The sequence below is a fragment of the Rhinolophus ferrumequinum genome, chromosome 8 (genome assembly GCF_004115265.2).
Source record: "Rhinolophus ferrumequinum isolate MPI-CBG mRhiFer1 chromosome 8, mRhiFer1_v1.p, whole genome shotgun sequence".
NCBI lineage: Eukaryota > Metazoa > Chordata > Mammalia > Chiroptera > Rhinolophidae > Rhinolophus > Rhinolophus ferrumequinum.
Window position 1 is genome coordinate 66,975,806 of NC_046291.1, and position 22,940 is coordinate 66,998,745.

The window sequence follows — 22,940 nt, forward strand, 5'->3', positions numbered from 1 at the left end:
AATGTTGATAGGTATAATGGAATAAGAAAAATAATTTTTCTTGGAATTTCAGCAAGTCTTCAGATTGAAGCCAGCTAGTGTTAAGTAACCCCAGTTCTAAAAGAAACTGCTGGGCTAATAGCAGAACTGATACTGTGACTATGAATCTCTATCACCTATCTCCAGCCTCGATGAGAGAAGAATGGAAATTTGAAGAAGAGCTCAATGAAGTAAGAGAATTCAAAGCACTGGGTATGTGGTAGTATTTCCTACATCTGGTGCAATGGAGAAAAGTACCGACCACTTATCAAGCCAAATGACAGAGATCTCAAGACATCTGAAGATACCTGTTTTCAGAGACTGACGATCTTTGAGAGACGAGCATCATATTTTTTGAATAGATGTTATTGGCTGTGAAGCGGTAAGCTGAAATGATGCTTTGGGCTATTACAGAATGCAATGACAAAGTACCTGGAGAACTGGGACTTGATCTCCCCAGTGATTACAGACACACAAGGCAAAAAGCATCCTAAAGGATTCTGCAAGGTGTGGGTAGGAAAAAGTCACTGGATGGAGAAGTGCATTTTCACCTTTCTGTGTAGCATGGAGCCACACATTTCTTAGGACAAGTGGGCATGACAGGAGGTAGCTGGCTCAAGGCTTCTCAATGGGGTTGTGCTCTGTAGAGCTGTCTGTTGAGGCATGGGGCCCCAGAAACAAATGTTTCAGTGGTGTATTGCCGGAAGCAGGAACTGAGTGGGGAAATTGAAAGAAGTCAGCTGGAAGTCTTCCATCCATGTTGGCAATTGTATCATGATGAAGTCTCCAAAATGCCTCTCACTAAAAATAAAAACATGGATGCCTGCCACACTGGAGAGTATGATAGCCACATATTATTAGCCAAAAAACTAATAAATGGATGGACCATTTACCATTTGAGGATGAATCTACTAGCTTAAGATGGCCAGAAAATTGTAGATAAGTCATCGAAAGCTTGGAAAGGGAGATCTGGCAGCAACCTTAGAAGAAATTATGGGTAAAAGCTATCTCCAATAGTCCAGCCCAAATAGAAATGTCTCCACATTTTCCTTAATTGTGAAATGGGATTAATGTCATTTGTTTTTTTAAGCCTAACTTGAATCTAGGAGGGGAGGACTAAAGATTAAGAATTTATAAGCAAAGTGATTTGCACCTAGTTGTTTCTCAATCAATGGAAGCTAAAAATCAGACCCCCAACTTCAAAGGTAATCATTTGTTAGTCCTCTCTTAAGTATTACTAAATTCTAATTACTTCAGTTTCGCTCTGATCTTTTTTTTTCTTTTTTTTTTTTTTTACAGAGCACACTTTAGTAATTCTCAACATTAGACTATTTTCAATTTACGTTTTCTCCTTATTCTGCTCCTAGGTAGACTATCCTGTGGGGGGTGGGTGGGGGAATGATAAGAATGCTAACTGAGCTTAATACAAATTTCTTTCATCATGTTAGTATCCCTCTAAAAACTGGTAACAGCTCTCTTTTGATTACAAAATCACAGTCAAGCTTTTCTGCCTGTCACATCCTCTATGTATTATCAGAATATATATCATCATGCATTAATTTATAAATTCACTTAACAAATATTTATTGAGTATACAGCATATAGCAGAAACACTTCTAAGAGCTAGGGATAGAACAAAGAATACAACATGGAAAGACCTCTACATTCAATGAACTTATGGGGAGGACACAGATAATAGAGAAGATAAATAAGTAAAACATACTTCAAGCAGCCAGCAGGATAAAGGAGAAAAATAAAACTAAGAAAGGAGATAGAACATGTCATGAGTGGGTGTAATTTTATATAATGTGGTCAGGAAAGACCTCAGAGAGGATGTAACTTTTAAGTAAAGACCTTGAAAGGAAGGGAACAAACCATGTAGATATTCAGGGAATAAACATCCCAGGAAGAGGGAATCAAAAGTGTAAAATCCCCGAAGTGGTAGTGTTCTTGGCATGTTCTAGTGTCCATCCACACCTGGAATTGAGTAAGAAAGTGGGTGAGCACCACCCCAGAATATGGGAGAAGTAATGGAAAGCTAGGTCATGTAGTTTGTAGGGCAGTGAAAGGATTTTGACTTTTTCACTGAAGGAGATGCAAAGCATGGGAGAGATTTAAGCAAAGTAGTAGCAAAAACTGACGTATTTTAATAGGATCACTCTGACTGTAATTATGTTGATCAGACTGTAGGGTACCAAAGGAAGAAGAAAAAACAAACTACCAAAAACAAACAAAGAAACAAAAAACCTAGTAGGTTACTACAATAATTCAGGTGAAAAATATTGGTAGTTTGGACTAAGATGGTAGCAGTGGAGATAAGAGCTAATATTTTGAATTTGCTGGTGTGTCAGATGTGGATTGCAAGAGAACGAGGGTGCTCAAACAACTCTAAGGTTTGGCATGAGCAACTAGAGGAATAGAGTTTCCATTTTTTAAGGCGAAGAACTTTATGAAAAGGCAGGCATTGTGGGTACTATCAGTTGCTAAGTTTGGGAAATGTTAAGTTTCACATAAGTATTAGACATTCAAGTGAAGATATCAATAAACTTGTGAAATGTTCTATGCTGAATATTAGGGAAAAAGTCTGGATGAGAGGCTGAAATTATATTTCAAATGAAGAGACTGCATGAAATTACCAAGGGAGGGAGTGCTGACAGAAAATAGACCAGCTCCAAGGATTTACCCATGGGACATACCTATGTTTCGAGGTTAGGAAGAAGAAAAGTCATAGGCAAATAACAAAGAGAAGGAATGGCCATAGAAGTATGAAAAAATTAAGACGAAATAGTGCCTTGAAAGCCAAGTGAAAAATGTGTTTCAGAAAGGAGATAGAAATCGACTGTGTCAAATTATGCTAATAGCTCAAGAAATATGAGGACTGAGAATTCAAAATAAACAGAACAACACAGGGATCATCAGGGACCTTGCAAGAACAGTTTTGCCGGCATTGTGGGGATTAAAGTTAACTAAAGTGGGTCTAGGATGAAAGGGAGGTAAAGAGTGGTTGAAGACAGTGAATATTGCCAATTCTTTTCAGAAGATTTTAAACAAGAAAGGAAGTGGATATACTCGTATCTGTGAGAAGTGCTGTCTACAGAGGTATTTCGTTTATGTGCTGGGGGTGCCAAAAAAATGTATACAAGTGGACACTTTGGTCAACGTTGCTCAAGCAGTAGTTTCCCATAATCAGAAGTGTCTGGACACTGATGGTAACCACTTTGAGCACCTCTTGTAATTGCAGAAGTCAAATGCAACTTGTATTCATCTTTTGTTATCGGTATATGTTATTACAATTCTAATACAGTTTTTTCCTTTCTTAAAATGTGTACACATTTTTTGGCACCCTCTGTATTTGTTTTTAAGGGAGAGTAAACAGCATGTTTGCATGCTGTTAGGAATAACTCAAGAGAGAGAAAATAATTGATAATTGAAGAGGCAGGGAGCAATGCATTTGACTAATTAGGAGGGGATGGCATCTGGTGTGCAATAGATGGGTTGGTTCCAATTAGCAGCATGGGCAATGCATTCATACTAATAGGAAAGAAGGTAGAATATAAAGCTATAAATGTAAGTAAGGGAGTAGATGTGAGGGTGGGACTAGTGGAGATTTTTTACTATTTGCTTCTCTTTTTCTCAATACAAATAGAGAGTAAGATCATCAGCTTACAGTGAGAATTAGACAGGAGGTATTGGAGCTATGAGGGAAGTGCCGAAATTATGAAATAATAATTCACGAAGTGGAAGTGAGAGCATACAAGGGAAAGGTCATATGATTAACGGACAACATTCGGGGCCCTCTTGAGGGTAGTGATCATGACTGTATCGGTAGTCCTCAAAATAAATTCACTATTATATTAGATCAGTGTTTTAGCACACCATATAATCATCCTATTTTGTGTATCTCCGCTTCTCTTCCTCCCACTTGGAATCTCTGTGTTCTCCCTTATATCCATATGTCCCACATAACTACTCAAGGGCTAATCCATGGTTCATGGTTTTATGAAGCTCTTAGTAACATAACTCTATAGCACGTGTTTTCCACTATTACATTCATTGGTGTTTTCTAGTGTTTGAGAACACATACTGGGATTTATACTGCCTGGATTCAAATGGTACCTGCATGATCTTAGACAAGTTCCTTAACCTCTTGAGTATTTTTCCGAGTCCATAAAACAAACACAACAAAAAATGGGATATACTTCACGTGGCTCTCACTGAGAATTCCATAAGATAATACACGTAAACTACTTAATGCGATGTCTGCTACATAGTAAAAATTTAACAAATATTGACAATTAGCTACACTTACTATTATTACAGAATCTATTAATTTATGTATATTAATTCATGGGAGAAAAATATTTTCCTAATCACTGTTATGTAAGGTCATTAAGAATAGAAACATTTGCTTTCAAATTTATTACAAAATTCTTGTCAGAGAGGAGGCACTGACTGGATGAATGTTTATGAAACTGAATTTTACTTATTACCTTATATTGTAAAATTTAACTTTATTTTACATAGCATGATGATAAAAATTACTTTATGCTAGATCTTTTCATTTAAATTTCTTAGAATACCATCTTAAAAAATAAACAAACAAAAAAACTATTTCATTAACTATAACCAGATATCTTTGCATGATCTACTAGTGAAAATGTTTCAATCTTATCTATACGGTATCATTACTTAAAAAGAAGAAGACATGAAATAAGCAGAAATAATGCCTTTCCTCAAGGGAAAAGTAAAGCAAGACACAATAAATGCTATAAATAAACATACAGTGGAAAATATATTTCTTATCCTAAAATTATAACCATTATTTATAGTCTATATATTGCAGATTGTACTTGGAGTGTACTTAATAAAATTTATTTATTTCTAACATTATTTGCAATATGTTTAATGTGACAAAATTACATAGTGATATTAAGATATTAAATATTAAAATTAAAAGACCAGACACAAATTTTCTCATGTATATAGCAACTATCATTCAGAAAGATATATAATTAATGTATTAATATCTTAATATCATTAATATTAAGATATTAAGTATTAAAATTCAAAAACCAGACAAATTTTCTCATTTATATAGCAATTATAATTCAGAAAGTGTATTGGCTTTCACAGGAGACTTTGCAAGGTCATGAATATATTAATAACGATACACAATGAGAATTTTTAGACATATGCTAACATCTCCCATGTCAATAAAACTATGTCTTGGGCACCTGGATGGCTCAGTTGGTTAGAGCGAAAGCTCTTAACATAAGGTTGCTGGTTCAATTCCCACATGGGATGGTGGGCTGCACTCCTGAAACTAAGATTGAAAACGGTAACTGGACTTGAAAATGAGCTGCGCCCTCCACAAGTGGATTGAAGGACAATGACTTGACTTAGAACTGATGGGTCCTGGAAAAAACACAGTATTCCCCAATATTCCCCCAATTAAAAACAAATAAAGAAACAAACAAAAAACAACTATGTCTTACTGTCATGGGTTAAGCTGTATTAACTATGAAATCAAATTCTTCCTCAGCAAAATAACATAGTAAATTGACATTAGAACAATTTAACCTGTCCTTAAGGTACTGATATGTGTACAGAAAATATCTGTCCATGGGAAAAAATATTAAGGAAGAATTTTATACAGGAGTCAAATATTCCTTTCACATATGATTTTTCTAGCAATACCAGAGCTAAATGCTTTCTTAAGTTGAATCAATCCGCAAATGATAAGAACTATCTTTACTTTTTAAATTAGATTTCTTCTGTATGGTAAGAAAAAAAGGAAAAAAAAAAAACACAAAACTACACATTTTAACCACAAAGTCTACTTTCAAGGGCCAATTTTAGAAATAGTAGAATCACATTTTTTTTTTAAAATTGCATTTTACCCAATTATGCTAACAGATAAAAGTAGCATGGATTTCACAAAGAAGAAATAGAAAATGAGAATATTAATTGGATTTCTGGTCTCCCTTCCACATCTTTTCTTTTCAATTTGAGAATTACTACAACTTTCATGTGTTGATAAAAACTTTGCCTGTAAAGATAACAATAGTTTCTACAATATTCTGACTTACCTAATGTGCACATGTGTGGAACTAATTTCACTACCCAGATTAAAAGTGTATTTAAGTATGCCTCTGTGTGTGTAACTGCAGGGACATTTACATTTTGTGAGCATTTGGTGATTGTGACACCACGGGAACCAGTACATGTGGTTTGGACCCACACACTAAGCAGCAAAAGGCAGTGGTAAACCACTACTACGCTTTCTTTTCTTATTCTCCTTTATTCCCTTTTTTCTTTCTTTTGTTTTACCTAGGAAACCCTATGATCAATAGTCCAAAATGAAGCATGAGCTAGTGCTGAAAGATGAAACTCTCAGGTTGGAAAGCACTCCATTATTAGGGAAGAGCAGAGACCAAGTACAAATAGCCTTCGTGCTAATAACGCAACTAGACCAAAGCCTGAAGGGCAACTGGTGGCTGATGAGCACGAAATCAGAATAAATGTTGTCCCTACCCTCTTAGGTTTTGTCTCTAGAACCTGCAAATTAAATTGACAAAAGAAAGAATAACAGGAGACAAAGCATACAGATTTATTTGATGTAAATATTTTGGTTTTTATGTACATGAAAGCCTTCATAGAAAATAAGTGAAGATCCAAAGAAATGGTTAAACTCCTGCACTTAGATATCATTTTAACAAAGGGTGATAAATTGCAGATAAGTGACAAGACAAAAGAAAAAAGTTCCTGGGCTTCTAGGGGTGATAAAATGTGGGCAGAAAAAAATACAGGGGGAAACTAATGGAAGGTAAGGGTTATTTAGTAAGTTTTAGTTCATGTAGAGTCATTTCAGCACCATCTTCATCTCCAGTGATAAAAGTTGTCAGCCCCTTCCTAATTCAAGAAAGGGGACACCTTCATGAGGGAAATATATGCCTTCTTTCAGGCAGACGGGGGAGAGAAGAAAGCTTTACTTGGGTTTGCTTTTTCTCAGTTACCTTCGATTCAAAACAATCTTTATGCCAAAGTGGTATATTTGGGGGTGGCGTATTCTGATGCCCTTCATACTTAATACTACTAAACTATATACTTTCAAATAGTTAAGATGGTAAATTTTATGTCATGTATATTTTACCACAATTTTAAAAACTCAAAGTAATAGTGTCAGAAATTAACTAAGGAGACTGTTGAGGGGGAGCTCAAGTGTAAATAGAGTTATGCAACCAGCTTTCTGTGTACAGTAGCAGACAAATGTGTCCCTGCGAACATAGCTAGTAATGTTTAACTCAACCTTCTCATTTAAAAGAAAATTTACAGTGTAACAGTATTATTGCTGTAGATAATAATATCTATAATTTACATAATCTTCAAATATATGTGTGTGTGTGTATACATATATATAGTGTGTATATGTATATAATAATCATACCTAGACATTCTAACACATCTCTTTTCATGTGGGTAATAAAATGAATTCCACACATGTGCATATTGCATAAATCAAATTATTATAAAAATTATTATCTTCACGGGCAAAAATATTGCCAATATATGAAAACTGTATTAATTCTCAAACTAAAAAAGAAAAGATGTGGAACAGAGATCAGAAATCCAATTAATATTCTCATTTTATATTTCTCCTTTGTGCACTCAATGTTACGTTTCTCACATTTTAATTTATGAGAAAGGCGATCCATATAAATGGACAGGTACATTTATGAGATTTAGCACAGAAAAATATATGCTATGGTTTATTTCTATTTTATGTAGTAAATGAACTCTTTGCCTATGAGGGCAACTTATTCAGAATTTGTATGCTACTGCTCTTTTTCCACTAATAATGCAAGACTGCCAGGGTTGTTTTTTTGTGTTTTTTTTTCTTTCTCTTTATCAGCTAGCAACTGTGCATATGTAAGAAGCAGTTATTTGGTCTATGATATAAATAGCTGAAATAAATTTCCTATTTCCTCATTTTTCCCTGATGAAATATATTTAAATGCCAACTGCATTATAACCTTCAAATAACTTCAGTACCAGAACTTGAAGTGCTATTAAATGTCTGAATGTAAGTAAATGCTAAAGAATGTTAACATTTTGCTTTAATTGCCATAGCATTTTTAAAATAAATATTCACCCAATAATCATTGTTAATTTCTTATTCAAAAAGAATTACAGAGTAAAGGGAGAAGCTGATTGCTTAAAAAGTTAGCTTGCCTAGATTAAAAAAGGAAACTAAAGCATACCAGAATTCCACAGAATGCCAATAATAACATATGTTAAAATTTCACTAGGAACTCAGCACAATTCTATTCTTTGTCATTTTTGCAATTAATGGTGTGTTTATATAACGTTATAGTTAGCTGTTAAGGCAAATATATTCCTTTTACTCCTTATAGTCAGGGCCTGGTATATCCATTGATGTTTGTTCTCAAAGCTAGCTCTGTATTAGGTAAATGAAAAAGATTGGTTGGTTGGTTGACTGATTAATTGGTTTAATCAGTGAAAGGAAACTAAGGTTTTGAAAATCAATGACTTATCCAAGATCTGAAAGTAAGCCAGAGATATTAAACCTATGGGTTTTGGCTCCGCATCTTGAGATTTTTCCCTCTATTTGAAAAAATCTTCACAGTGGGCATTTTGTTCCCCTTATTTGTTTTGCATTTAATGGACTAGAATCATATACCCCCCTCACAGATGATGATCATAGTGATATTTTCTCTACTTCCAGGAAAGCCTAGAGCATGGGGTAACATTAGCTACAGAAACTTAGCAAACGAAAATGTGATTTTTGTTGACTTTCATGGAAATAAAATTCAAACACTATCTTCAAAAATATAACACACACACACACACACACAAGCATTTATTTACTTAATGTTGTTTTGTTGCTTTTGTATAATCATAGTTTTATATATCCATAGGTCAGTTATATTTCTAGCATTGTCTGTTCCAGGAACCCAGTAAATAATTAACAGTTCTGTGTATTACTAAAAAGAAATTGTAATATTTAGATGCTTAAGGTCCACTAATTTTAACTCAAGTGTGAGTTTCTCCACAGAAGCTTTCATTCACTACTTTATTCTCTATCCCTTACCATCCTTCATTCCGTAATTTGCTCTAAATTTCATGAAGCAAGGACTTAATTTTGTTTACTGCTATATCCCCAGCACACAGAACAGTACGTGGTACATATTAGCATATTGGTGCTAAAAAATCACGCTTTTAATATATTTTAATAGTTTTTTTTTAATTTTTATTTTGGAACCTCTCTCTCTCTCTTCAAATGGAATTGTAACAGCTATATACCATGTCAGAGGTATAGTAGATTGGGGAGGGGGGTTATCACTTTGTGAGAAGTGAAATGTCTAACTATCACATTGTTTTGTACACCTGAAACTAAAAAAAAAAACAAAAAAAAAACTTATGTTGAAAACTAAACAAAATGGCATTTATATACTAGCTTTCTGAAAATAGAAATATTTTAGCCATATTCTTAAATCCAAATATATAAATTTATACAGTCTTAGGCCCATAATTGATGAGAAATATACTAACAATCCTTAATGCTGATGTATCACATATCAGGTTAATAATGTTTTTTCTCAAAGTTCTGACTCAGAATTTTAAGACATTGCTTTTTTTTTTTTTAATTTATGGAGGATGGGCAAAGGAAGGAAAGGATTGGTTACATCTATCTGGAATTTTATTTATACATATATACAGACTTCAACAAGAGTCCCAAAAACAGAGGACCTTCAAGAAAGTAAGAGATGTAGTAAGTCCTTTAGCCTGACTGTACTTAATATATCCAAGTGCCATGATTATTTATGGTACAGTTATATCATGTCTCTTAAGTAATTAAAGATTACATATAAATGTATTACGAATATTAATAAATTAAATATACTAAGTGAATAAGTAAATTAATATATTTATACATCCCTTGGGATGGATATTCCAGAACTTAACTTCAATTTGTCCTGATGTCTCATCACAATTGCCTCCAAGAAAAACTATCTAGTCTCTTCTCTGTGAAAACATGAGGTATTTAATTAGATTTATTCCTCTGAAAACATCCTCAAATATTTGTAGATTGATATTAAAGCCAAACACAACATTAAACTATTTGGACAATTTTCTGAATTCAGTTGAGTCGGTTTAAGAGTATGTTTTAATAAAATATGCTAAGATATTTAAATGAATTAACTGTTTGGGCAGTGCAGGCAATTTCTAAATAAATATCAACTCAAGTTTTCCACTTAATAAATTAAGCTTTTTAAAAACTAATTATTTGTGAACTCTCTCTTTTTATATTGCATATAATTTATATCAGTAATCATGAAAGCTAGTTTAATGTGTCCATGTATCCCTTTAAGATATAACTACTAAAAAATTGAACTGTAATACCAACATTAAAAAAAAAAGTTCTCTACATCAAATGAGTATTAACAGATTTTGACATCTTTTAAATAACAGTTTGTATATCTGATTCATGGGGTGTTTTTCAACATTTGTTCCCAGGCAGTCACACAACTGAGTCATTCAAGATGACTTGCAAATGTCTCCAGTGAATTTCACGTACTCTTTATGATTTGCCTAGGACATTTGGATGGTATTTATGTTTTTCTGTTGTTGTTTTACTGATAGCATACACTGTGGTGTAACATAAAAATAAAATAGAAAATTATTTCACTAATATTATTTCATAGACTATTTGCAAAATCTCAAAATTCAAGCAATATAATTCACAGTACGCATGGCATTTTTTGTACTTTTTAATACTAAGCAATTTGAATCCTCCATTTATAAAATGTTAAATTGTTCCATAGTTTAAGTTTTAATTATTCAAGTACTTAATATGTTAGGCAATTTTTTAAAAAGGATATAGCACTGGCTACCAATATGTTAAATGGCTTCTCAATGAAGATTCCACTTTTTTTTTTTAAGTGATGGGTCTCTACTAAAACAATTATTACTTTAATAATCCCAGATATGACATAAAATTTAATTTATTTATGTTCTGAAATGTGAAAATATTTTTCTTTTAAATTTGAACTAGTGTTTACATAGTTTCCCTGAATACCTAAGTACCACATTTACCCATTTTATCACAGCATGGTGTATAAAACAAAGTAATAAATGCAACATCATAACATTATAAATTTAGCATCAAAAATACTCAAATTATTCAGAAGAATGTACTTATTGTGCTTTTTAATATGCAATGTTTCTATACACATACAAACATATGCAGATGTGGACAGAATTACCTATAAAATTATTTAGGACTTTGGAAGGCACAATGTAATGTTTGGTGTTTTAACCATTTGCTGGGAACCAAAAATATCCATAATATATAGTTACTTATGGTTTTCTTGAGAGAGACATTTTAAAAGCACACAAGAGTGTACACAAACCAGTTATCTAGCTACCAAATGAACCTTCTGACAAACCTGCCCCACAATCTCAATAAAGTTTTGGCTACTCTATTTTGGGCTTATTTGAAGTAATTCAGAAAGAAGGAAAAAAATCACATTTCCTAACATGATGTCAACATCACTATACTACTAATGAAATAAAACCCATTATATGTGGCAAAATTTATTTACATTAACTATGATTTTGTTGAATATAGAAAATGTCATTACATGTCCAAAAGAACAACTTCTATTTGCATAGAACTGTGTTGTGCAGAATACCTGCAAACTTGGATATTTTCTAAAATCTCAGGCAATATCTTTCTGAATGCCAAGAGTTTGCTTTACAAGGACTATATACGAGGATGACAATACTGCCAATAAACATTCTATTGTTTATGACATCCATTTAAAATATGTTCAACTATCTAGAGCTTGGCTTAATCACATACAAGTTGAATTTTTCAACTTAATTTTTCATGCAGAATTATTTCCAAGTGAATATTTCCTCCATGGCTGATAATTGGGTAGTCTAATTATAAATAGCAGCATAAATTGCTGGAACCCATAATAAATAATTTTTTAAAGAGTCAAAGAATCATACAGGCAATTGGCCACTTTTACACTGGTATAGCAAAGCACAGAGTTTTTCAAAGCAATGTTTTAGAGTTTTGTGTGTAGGCAAGAAAATAACCTACAAAGAGCATGTTTGCTCTATATTTGGCAAGATAAAGCAAAGCAAAACAAGCCAAAAAACATCTCATGAAGAAAAACTTGTTAGGCTTGTCTGTTCTGCAGTGTTTATTGTTTTCTGTTTTTTCAAATAACATATTTTGCTCTGCCAGAGAAGAAACTAGTTTATATTTCTCATCACATGCATACACAGTAAATTCTTGCTATGGCATAGTTATTAAGAACCACACAATTCTAGAACTGAAATAATCTGAGTTAACTAAAGTTCTGAGATATTCTGAAATATATAAGATTATATAACGCATGTGAACTCACCCTTCTAATCTTACATCAGGCAGACTTCTGTTAAGGGCAATCAAATCACTGGCCATAAGGTTAAACTGATTGATTTTAAACAGTTCTTTCATTTTCTCCTGGTCATCTTTAGGAATCAGCACAGCTTTGCCCATTTCTCCTGGCCCTTCTTGGTTTCTTGAAATAACAGCTGTAAGACACACACAGGTACACATATACGTACACACACAGTTAATGAACTGAATAAATAAACTCATGTATTGGATTTGATTCACAAGTATATTACATATATACTGGTTTAATAATGCAATCATCAAATCTTTATTGCTTATTTACAAACCATACACTAAAGAAACAACCTATTGTATTATTTTTTTATATTTTATTATTTTTAATATTATTTTTATACTTTATTTTGACATTCAATATTATTTTATATTAATTTCATGTATACAGCATAGACATTTATGTAATTTAAGAAGTTACTCCACTGACTAGTCTAGTACCCACTGGCACTAGGCATAGTTACTACCATACTATTGACTATATTCCCCATGCTTTACTTTACATACCCATGACTACTTTATAACTACCAATTTGTACACCTTAATCCCTTTACCTTTTTTACCCTACTCCCAGCCCCCAAGAAACAACCTATTTTAATTAATTAACTCAATTATGCATGTTGTCTTTCAAGTCTAGACATATAATATGACCTGACGAATCTGTGAGACTTAATAATTATGTGATACAAAATATCAAAATGTAAAACTTTTTTGACATATCATTCAATATATTTATTGGATAGGGATGAAGTAGAACATTGAGCAGACCAAGTTACGCAAAATAAAAGAGTACTTTTGAAAATATACCAAGGTTAACTTATTTTCACATCCAGTGAAATGTTTTGATAGTTCACATACCTACTGCCATTATATCTTTATAAAAACAAGCAAGATTGATAATCTTTTACACCCACTGCAATTTGATTCCTTTGTCAAAGCATTTTCTCATAGTTGTGACATATAATTCCAAAGGTCAAGTTGAATTTGGAGACTATGTGCTCTATAACCAGAACTTTACAGCACTATCCTGGTCTTAACTGTTTATTAAGAGAACTCAGGATTCAATACTTTGGCTAACGTTCTTACAGTTTCCTCAAGTAATCAGTACACTAATGGCCCTTCCAACTATAAAATACCTGTTTCAATGTGTGTGTGTGTGTGGGGGGGTGCATGCACACATATGTCTGTATGTATGTTAACATATAATAAGACAAGGTTCCAGTCACTCTTAATGTACCTTTAACTTATTCTTCATAATGATACTAAATTAAGTTAAAGTGAAAGGAATGCGGTTCTTGTCTTGACCCTTCCAATGTTTTGCTATATGATGGCTCCTAACACATTAATCTTATTGAATTTAATTTCCACATATTTTAAAGGGCAAATATTCGAACCAGATTATCTTAAAACACTGTACAAACTTAAATGATGTAATTTATGTGAAAATAATTTGTAAATTTTAACATTTCATAAAATACAAATTCTAAAATAATATAATAATATAGTCAAAGCAAAGATGTAACACAATAAGGAAACTCCTCTGACTTGACCTTCATAATTACAAAACATCAAGACTGGTGTTACTAGTACTAATACAGAATTGATCTTTCAGTTGATTGTTTTCTGTGAAAAGTTATCCTCACTTTGAAATAGCATGAGTAAAACTATAAAAAAGAATAGGCATCTCTAAGGACCTTCAGATATGGGTATTAGGAAGGTAATTTATTAACCTGGAAATGGTAAGCACTGGTAAATTTTTTTAATAAAAAAAAATATATGCATCCATATCAAACAATTCAAAGTTATCATCTTAAAAGTTTATGAAGAGTCTCATTCACTTTAAGAAATAAAAACAGAAACAATGGCAGGGATTTTACGAGAAAGCATATTTTGCTCAATTTAAGAAATAAAATCCTAACAGTAATATGTCTCCATTAAAGCTAGTAAGTAAGCTTATTGTCCCTGAAATCAAATGAAGTCGTTGGAGATGGTTTTGGGTGAACTTGGCTACTGGTGAGATGTTGGACTTAGGTAGGCATTAAGGTACCTTCCATTTCTAGGATTTTTCTTTTAAGTTTTTATTCCACAGAAAGTGTTAAAAAGAATTTCTATAGTTCCCTCAGGAGTCTTCTAATTCTGAAGTAAAAATCATAATCGGCTACATGATACCATTTAATGACCATGTATATTTCACGTATGTGTGTATACCTATACCTGTCTGTCTATTCCTTTCTCTCGCCTCTAGATAGCTCACACAAACAAAAAGGACTGTCATTAAAGTATTTGTGCTACTTTTCTACTCTTATAGGAAATTGTAAAGGAGAAAGCAACTAAATCTACAAGCATGCAATTAATCAATATCTTGATTATTGATTTGAATATAGATGGAAATATCCCAATTTCAAAGCTGGTTTGAACTACAGATATAGATTAATATACTATGCTGTGAGTTATCTTCTTCATAATTGTATGGTGAAATCATTAAAAATTATGAATAATTAATGTGACTGAAAAATGACATTACTGTCACATGCCACATAATGATGTTTCAGTCAACAACAGACCGCTTATATGACAGTGGTCCCATAAGGTTATAATGACGCTGAAATATTCCTGTCACCAGCGATGTCATAGCCATGGTAAGGTCAGAGAGCAGTGCATTACTTATGTGTTTGTGGTGATGCTTATGTAAACAAACCCACTGCGCTGCCAGTTGTATAAAAGTATAGTGCATCCTCCTACAATTATGTAAATAATACTTGATACTGCTAATAAACAACTGGTTTATATATTTACCATACTATAGTTTTTATCATTATTTTAGAATGTACTCTTTCTACTAATTTAAAAAAAAAAAGGTGTGCTGTAAAACAGTATGCCATGTTAGGCTGGCAGCAGTCCTAACCCGCTCAGGTTTACCAGCTCTCTTGATTGTAGTTGTTACAACAGAGTCTAACTACTGCACTATCCCATTTTTCTCTTCCTACTAGGTCCACAGCTATATAACATTCCCCAGTCTTCCCTGCAGTTAGTGTGGCCTCGTACGTGAAGATAGAAATGATATGTGGCGATTCTAGGCTTGGCCCATGAAAACTCCCCATATGTGATTCCCCACGCTCTTTCCCTTACTATAGCAATTTTGAAAGTCATGTGGTCAAAACCAGCAAAGCCATTACATGAAGGCAGTAACATGAGAGTTTGAACCACCACTTGGAGGAGAGCCACCGGTTGACCAGTTTCATTTTCCGCAGTTTCAGTTATCTATAGTAAAATCTGAAAATATTAATGGAAAATTCCAGAAATAAACAATTCATAAGTCGTAAATCGTATACCATTGTGAATACCTCATTTCATCTCATCACATAGGTACTGTATCATCTCATATCATCAAAAGAGAATAAGTACAGTACAATAAAACGTTTAGAGAGACCACATTCACAGAACTTTTAATACAGTATATTCTTATAATTCCTCTATTTTATTATTAGTTATCATTAATCTCTTATTTTGCCTAATTTATAAATTAAACTTCATCATAGGTATGTATGTATGCAGAAATAAAACCTGTATATACAGGGTTTAGCACTACGATAGTTTCAGGCATACCCTGGATATGGTGTTGAACCATACCCCCAGAAAATAAGGGGAGACTACTGTATACCCATTGCATAATTCACATGAGAGAAAGACAACTCTATTTTTCTAAACCATTGGCATTTCAGAAGTCTCTGTTACACCTGACAGTGTTATTTTTATTAGTGTACTTTGTTCTCTCCACTTTAAGCTGTGAAGAGTTATCTACATATTCTGCTTCAATTTTGACTCAGCCCAGTGCCTGGCATTGTTCATTCAATCAGTATAATCAGGATAAATTGGAAAACGTAGAAGGAAACCTTGAGATAATCTAGTTCTTCTATTGAAAGACTGATGACCAGAGTAACTCAAATAGAAGTTTCCCCCATCTCAAAGGTGCATAAAATTATCCACTGTGGTATTTGAGAAGAAGCAAAACCTCTACTTCATATTTGTTTTTATAGTAAATATTAGTCCTCACTAGTATTTAATAGTTGGGTTGAGAACAATATAAGTATGCATTATAAATAAATATAAGTTGGTATAATGTATATCAAAAATTTATCAAAAGCATATCAAAAATTTCCACTGATAGTGGCACAGAATTAAAATGTGTGGAGACTATGGCCTTAAGTGATTTTAATTAGACCACAAATCAGATCCTAAGGGGATAAAGAAAACACCATTTGAATAATGCAAGCATGCAATTAATCTATTTTAAATAGTTAATGGTAACTTCTAATGAAAACTATGTTTTGTATAACTATTAGAAATTATTCTCAATAATAATACAAAGTATGGCTGCCTAAATATTGAGAGCTATTAATCTTGCAATCATAGACCAGTTATTCTCCCTTTATTGTCCATAATTTCTTCTTCTATAAAATATTTAAACTTCACAATGCTGTTTAAATGGAATGTGATATGTCAATGGGCATATGCACTATACTGGATCCCCATATCACATCTTCCTATAATATTCTATACAACAAAATGAAACATAGCTTGTAAATTATAACTCAAGAATTATTTTTAAAGATATATTCTAAGGAAACACATATGAGTATATGTCTAAAGTTTTACCTACATAGATGATGAAAGTAGTATTATGTGTTTGCATATGCAGGCAAAATAAACATGTATTCTCCTCTCTCTCTCTCATACACACACACACATATGTGTGTATATATACACATATATGCACATATATATGCATATATATGTATATGTGCTTGTGTGTGTACAAGCACAAATTTTATTTTGTAATAAAAACATTACAAAATAAGCTCATTTCTATTAAAAAAATAAAGTTATATGACGTACAAGTATAGGCATATGTCAGCAATGAAAATTAGCACCGATACGGGAGATTAGAGCTTTTACATTTTTTTGCATTATCCGTATTTTCTAAATCAGTTCAACGTTACCAAATAAGGTAATTTCAGCTACATGTTAATCACAAATCTAGTTTCAATGAAGATGGATACAACCTGGCTTTTACAGTAACAGTTACAAAGTGAAGTTAGTATTAATAGTTGTTGGGAGCATGACAAGGAGATCAGTGTCGGGTGGAGTTCCTAGAAAAAGAAAAGCTTCTTAACGTACGTATATATGAAGGCAAGCACATAACAGAGTTCCCATAGAAACTTATGGTTTGTCCTAGCAGGGAAGTTTGTCACGGGAAACTTCTTACAATTTACAAATAAGGAAAGCATTTAGTAGCTCAATAAGGACAAGTTGCAAAGTTCTTGGTTCCCTTTTGGGAATAAGCACATTTTTATTAGTATAAAAAGTTTCACTTTTCTATCAGAGTCGTTCTTATAAAACATTCTACACATCTATTAAAGCCAATGCTATCCTTATATACAGTAAGAGATTGCTTGGCACACGTTATAGTCATAAATGGTTCCTGGAAACAATCGGCCCATCTTTAAGTGTTCACTAAGGTAATAAAATCATGTTGAAATATGAAATTATTTCCTTCTGCATTAAGAATGAGCTTCCTCATTAAAAATATTTAAATGGTCCTCAACTTGCAAGGGCTCTAGTAATAAATAGTCTTAGTTTCAGTTCTGAATAGGAAATCTCCCCACCCCCCACCTCTGCCTATACTGCCCCCACAAAAAACATTTAATTAATTTATTCTTTGGAAACAAAAGAACCAATGTGGTTTCAAGATGCTTTGGGAAGCTCTTTGTAAGGGGATAGAAAATGTGGGAAAATGGCCGTTTTAAAGAAGCCCCTTACATAATCCAACATTTATTATTAATTGTTCCTAAGATGCACAATAATAAACTTTCACCATTTGATACATCATCTCCCATATGATTCATCAAGTTTGCAAAAATATACACACTTTGACAAAAACAATACAAAAAAACATTTTATTTATTAAATATACCCCTAATTTTGAAAGTAGATACATATTTTTTAAATAATTTCTGAAGATAACAGCTTATTTATCATAAGGCTGAAAAAATGTCTAAAGTACTCAAAATTTGTTAACTTATATTAGTCACAGAAAATGTGAAGCAACTATTACTCAGTTGGTTGTTATGAGTCCAATGTTGGAAATAAAAAAATACTCCTCCACAAAAGTCTGCAACTAAAATTACTGGATTAAGTGTGAGCAGAAAAATGGATCAGCTCAAATACCCTAAAGTATTTTAAGTCATAAAATCAAATCTACTGCTGGATCATGAGTCTTTGTTAATGGTAGCTGTGCTGAATATTTTTTGTTTGGCTCCCCAGGCCTCACTCTGCACCACCTCCAGCCTGGTGGGCCCGCTAGGTACTAATTTCTATGTTCACATTAACTGGGCTCCCTTACCCTTAGAGTTTTGGGAAGGCACTGATGGGTATTAGGGGACCGAAAATTAATGAGGTTGAGATTTATTTCTCTAGTTCCCTTTCTGTGGGGTTTCTGAGAGTTGGCTCTCTCACTCACAGCTATGTCATGGAGAATGTCTACAACTGGTTAATGAAGGAAGAAACAGCACAAAACTAGATTAAATAAGAACCTACTTTCTATACTAGAACCAGCTAGAAGCAGCTTCATTACAACCCTACTCAGGGGTGGTCATGAAAGTCAGTGGGTGAAAGGAAATGCACCTATCAGGCAGAACTCAGGGAGGAATTTTGACTGAATACGATGTGAAGGGAGAAATAGCTGGCGGTACCCTGTTTCCCCAAAAATGAAACCTAGCCAGACAATCAGCTCTAATGCATCTTTTGGAGCAAAGATTAATATAAGACCAGGTATTATATTATTATATGATATGATATGATGATATGATATCATATCATATCATATTATCGTATATTAAAGATCCAGTCTTGTATTAATTTTTGCTCCAAAAGACGCATTAGAGCTGATTGTCCAGCCAGGTCTTATTTTCGGGAAAACACGGTGGGATTTACGCTAACTCATGAGCAAGAGCAAACAGGTCATGCAGCTGGTAAGACACTTAAAAGAACAAGAATGGAAGACTGATGACAAGGAGGTCTAACGGAAGAGTATATGCGTGGTTCCCCTGAAATGGACACTACAGATGGATATTAACGCCCCATGTAATCTTCCAGAGAAGGTTTCCACTGCAGAGGAGCCTCTCAATAATCAAACGGACAAGATTATCCTTCCTAGAGCTGTTAGTCACTTTTTTCAGTGGCTCAATGGGAGGGAGAGGTACTAATAGACTAGAATAGCACAGATGAAGACTGTGTACGTTTGACAACATGAACTTCTCATCACAGTTGATTGGTTATTGCCGCTCAACTTGCCAATAGCAGAAGACAACACAAAGCTATTCATATGGGACCATTTTTTGAAAAACTGGTATAAAATGGATTCTACTGGACTCCTTCATCATTGTGGGGGAAAAATGCCTTCTTACAGGGAGAAAGAAATACCTGGAATCTGTCTTCTCTGGACACAATTCTGTCAGCACCACCATTTGTAGATTTACAAAATCCTTATTTTCCTTGGATTTTGAAATGATCTTACTTCAAAACAGGGAAAACAATTTATGGCAAAGGAAAAGCAGCCATGGGCTCATCCCGAAAATCCAATGGTCTCACGTCCTCAGCATGTATAAGTAGCTGACTTTATAGAATGGAATAATCTGCTAAAGACCACTAGAGCATCATTTGGGAGACAAAACCTTGTGGATTTGGGATGCCATCCCACAGGATGTTACACACCTTAAACCAACATCCAATGTACGATGTCACATATCTTATAGACAGAATGTACAGGTCCAGGAATCAAGGAAGGAAGTGAGAGTGAAACATTTCAATAAATAACTAATTGAAGCAATATTTCCATTTCTATATCCTAAGCTTTAATGGGTAGAAAGGGTACTAGTTTCAACATGAGAACTGCTTCCACTAGAGAACACAATCATGGCTCTGGTAAATAGGAAATTGAGTCTTCCCTTTGGCAACTATGAACTACTCAAGCTATTGAACTTTTTGGCAGAAAAAGGGATTGCAATAAGGGTTGAGGTGATTGATGTTGTTTACCAGAAGGAAATTAGAGTGCTGCCACACAGTGGGGGCAAAGATAACTATTTCTGGAACCTAGAGGTTTGTTTTTTGGAATGCCTCACTTCTGTCATATGCTGGGTATTAGAACAATGAGACAACCCAATAAAGGCAGACCAATCAAAGGCTTATACCACAGGATCATACTACCAAGTCAAGAATACCACACAGACTAGTTACTGACAGAATTTAAGATATACTCTATATGGAAGTAGCTAAGAGAATATATAATTATCATCTAAAACCTCATGAGCAGGCACGTAAATCATGAGACTATAGCAGCTATATTTTATGTTAATTATGAATTATTCCCTATATAAAGAGCACTGAGGTTTGCTAACCTTTTAGATTTTGTTTGGGAACATGACTAACTGAAATCAATTCATCAGGATGTGGTACTTGATGGGATTTATGTATCCTTTGTATTCGGGACACATATTTTTCATCTGGAAAAGGAGTAGAAAGAGAAGTGTAATGCAGGGAATTTTCAATTTGTTCCTCAGATCCACACTTCACTCTTATCTTTCTCAAATTATTCCTCAGGAGGCTGACCTATATGAACTACTTCTGAACTTTATTCTCTGTTTTCAGATTGGATTTGGCCAATGAGAGGAACCAGGAAGAGTTTGGGCAGTAGAACAAAAATAAAGTCAAGATATTTACTCCCTTGGTTCTTCCTTGTGTAACAGTCCCTGACTAGCTCTGTCTCCAAAGCAAAGGAGAGAGTTTCTGTCAGGTCGTCCTCTCCATAGAATTTTTCTTTGTTGTTGTTTTTTTTTTTTTTTTTTTTTTTTTTGCAAGTTTATATAATTGTGTGCTCCCCTTCAATTTAAGGGCAAGGAATAGTAATGACTTAACCTCTGATTACCAGCCCCAGCAAACAAACATCCCTTGTTGCTTTTTCTAAACTCCATTGTCTCCTTTGTAAATACCCTTATATTATATTCTCTTCGCTACTTGCTCGAAGTATGGCATCAGTTTGCTGACGATAAAAGAGTTTAGAAAGGTATGTTTAGAAGCTGTAATGGATTCCCCACTTACTGACAACGTTTCCTGTTAAACCACTTTAACTAGCACTAATCCATCATTTTCTGTGGATTGAATTCTACTTTAAATCTCTAATATACTTTCTTAAAGGTCTTCATTTTCTTTTCTGGTCATGTTCTTCAAGTACAAATCTATGAGCATATATCTGAAATAAATTATTTGTTGGTGATTGATATAGGGATTACAGCAAGCCAAAAACAGAAAATGTAAAATAAGGTAAAAATAAAGAAATATTCTAGTATTTCATTTTTCCACCCCAGAGAAGTATTTTGTGCAGTGGAAATAGCACATTTTGGAAATCACTGTAGATAAAGTGATAACGGGCATTTCTTCTTGTTTTAACACATTCTGCTATCAAGAAAGTTTATCCGTTGTCATTTTTGGTTGGTTGATATATAGGTACTCTTTCATTTTGGTACTCAGCTTTTGGTGCTGGGCATGGGGTTGACCTTCTTACTGACTCTCCATAATGGTACGATATTAAGAAAATGAGAAAATTACTGGATAAAATTTCTTAGGGCAAAAATATGGATTAGGTTCAAATGGGAGGTTGCTTTGCTACCTTTCCTGATAATCACATTGTCATCACATTTCATGGAATAAGGTATGTGAAGATATTACATATACTTGTGTATTCTGATGTTGGGTGATGAGTAGGGTTGGGGACAAAACAAAAACTAGAAGCTGAAATTATGAATGGTGGGGCAAAAAGAGTGGAATCACAAAAGTACAATTTGCTTGTCTTATTTGAAATATTAATCAAAATGTATTCCTTGAAGTAATGTTAAAATATTGCCAATCTCTGTGATACTGAAAACATGAGACAAATGAAGGTTTGCAAGGTTTACATTTCAAAATAACCAGACGTAACCTTGAGAGGAAACTTGCATATTTCACCAGTAAATTCACAAAAATGAAATTACATCAATTCTTCAATGTAGCTGTCACATAATGAACTCAGAATTCCTATTACCTAAGAGGTTGATTTTTAAATCAAGATCTTTTTCAGAAGCTCCAACAATCATTTCAGTCCATCAAAATAAACTGATGTATATTTGCTGCAAGAAGCACCATAATATGAAATGTAACATTTTGATAATAATTTTTCATGGACAAAAGCTCTGGTGCAAGAAAAAAAACGTCCAATGTTCTACCCAAACTAAATGCTCACCTCAGCGATCACATATCCAATCACTACCTGTCTCCTACCGCCACCCCTTATGTTTATGTTCAAGGCATTCCAACATTTTAACGGCCATCTGTATAAACCAAC

The 22,940-nt window shown here is 33.5% G+C and overlaps 1 protein-coding gene across 3 annotated transcripts in view; it reads right to left on the reverse strand.

Moving 5' to 3' along the window:
* Positions 1-22,940, reverse strand: part of GALNT13 (polypeptide N-acetylgalactosaminyltransferase 13) — a 465,175-nt gene that overhangs the window by 266,882 nt on the left and 175,353 nt on the right. For all 3 annotated transcript variants that reach the window (XM_033112248.1, XM_033112249.1, XM_033112247.1), the window contains exon 2: positions 12,462-12,630. In XM_033112248.1, coding sequence (XP_032968139.1) covers positions 12,462-12,630 — 169 coding nt within the window. The remainder of the gene's footprint in view (positions 1-12,461; positions 12,631-22,940) is intronic.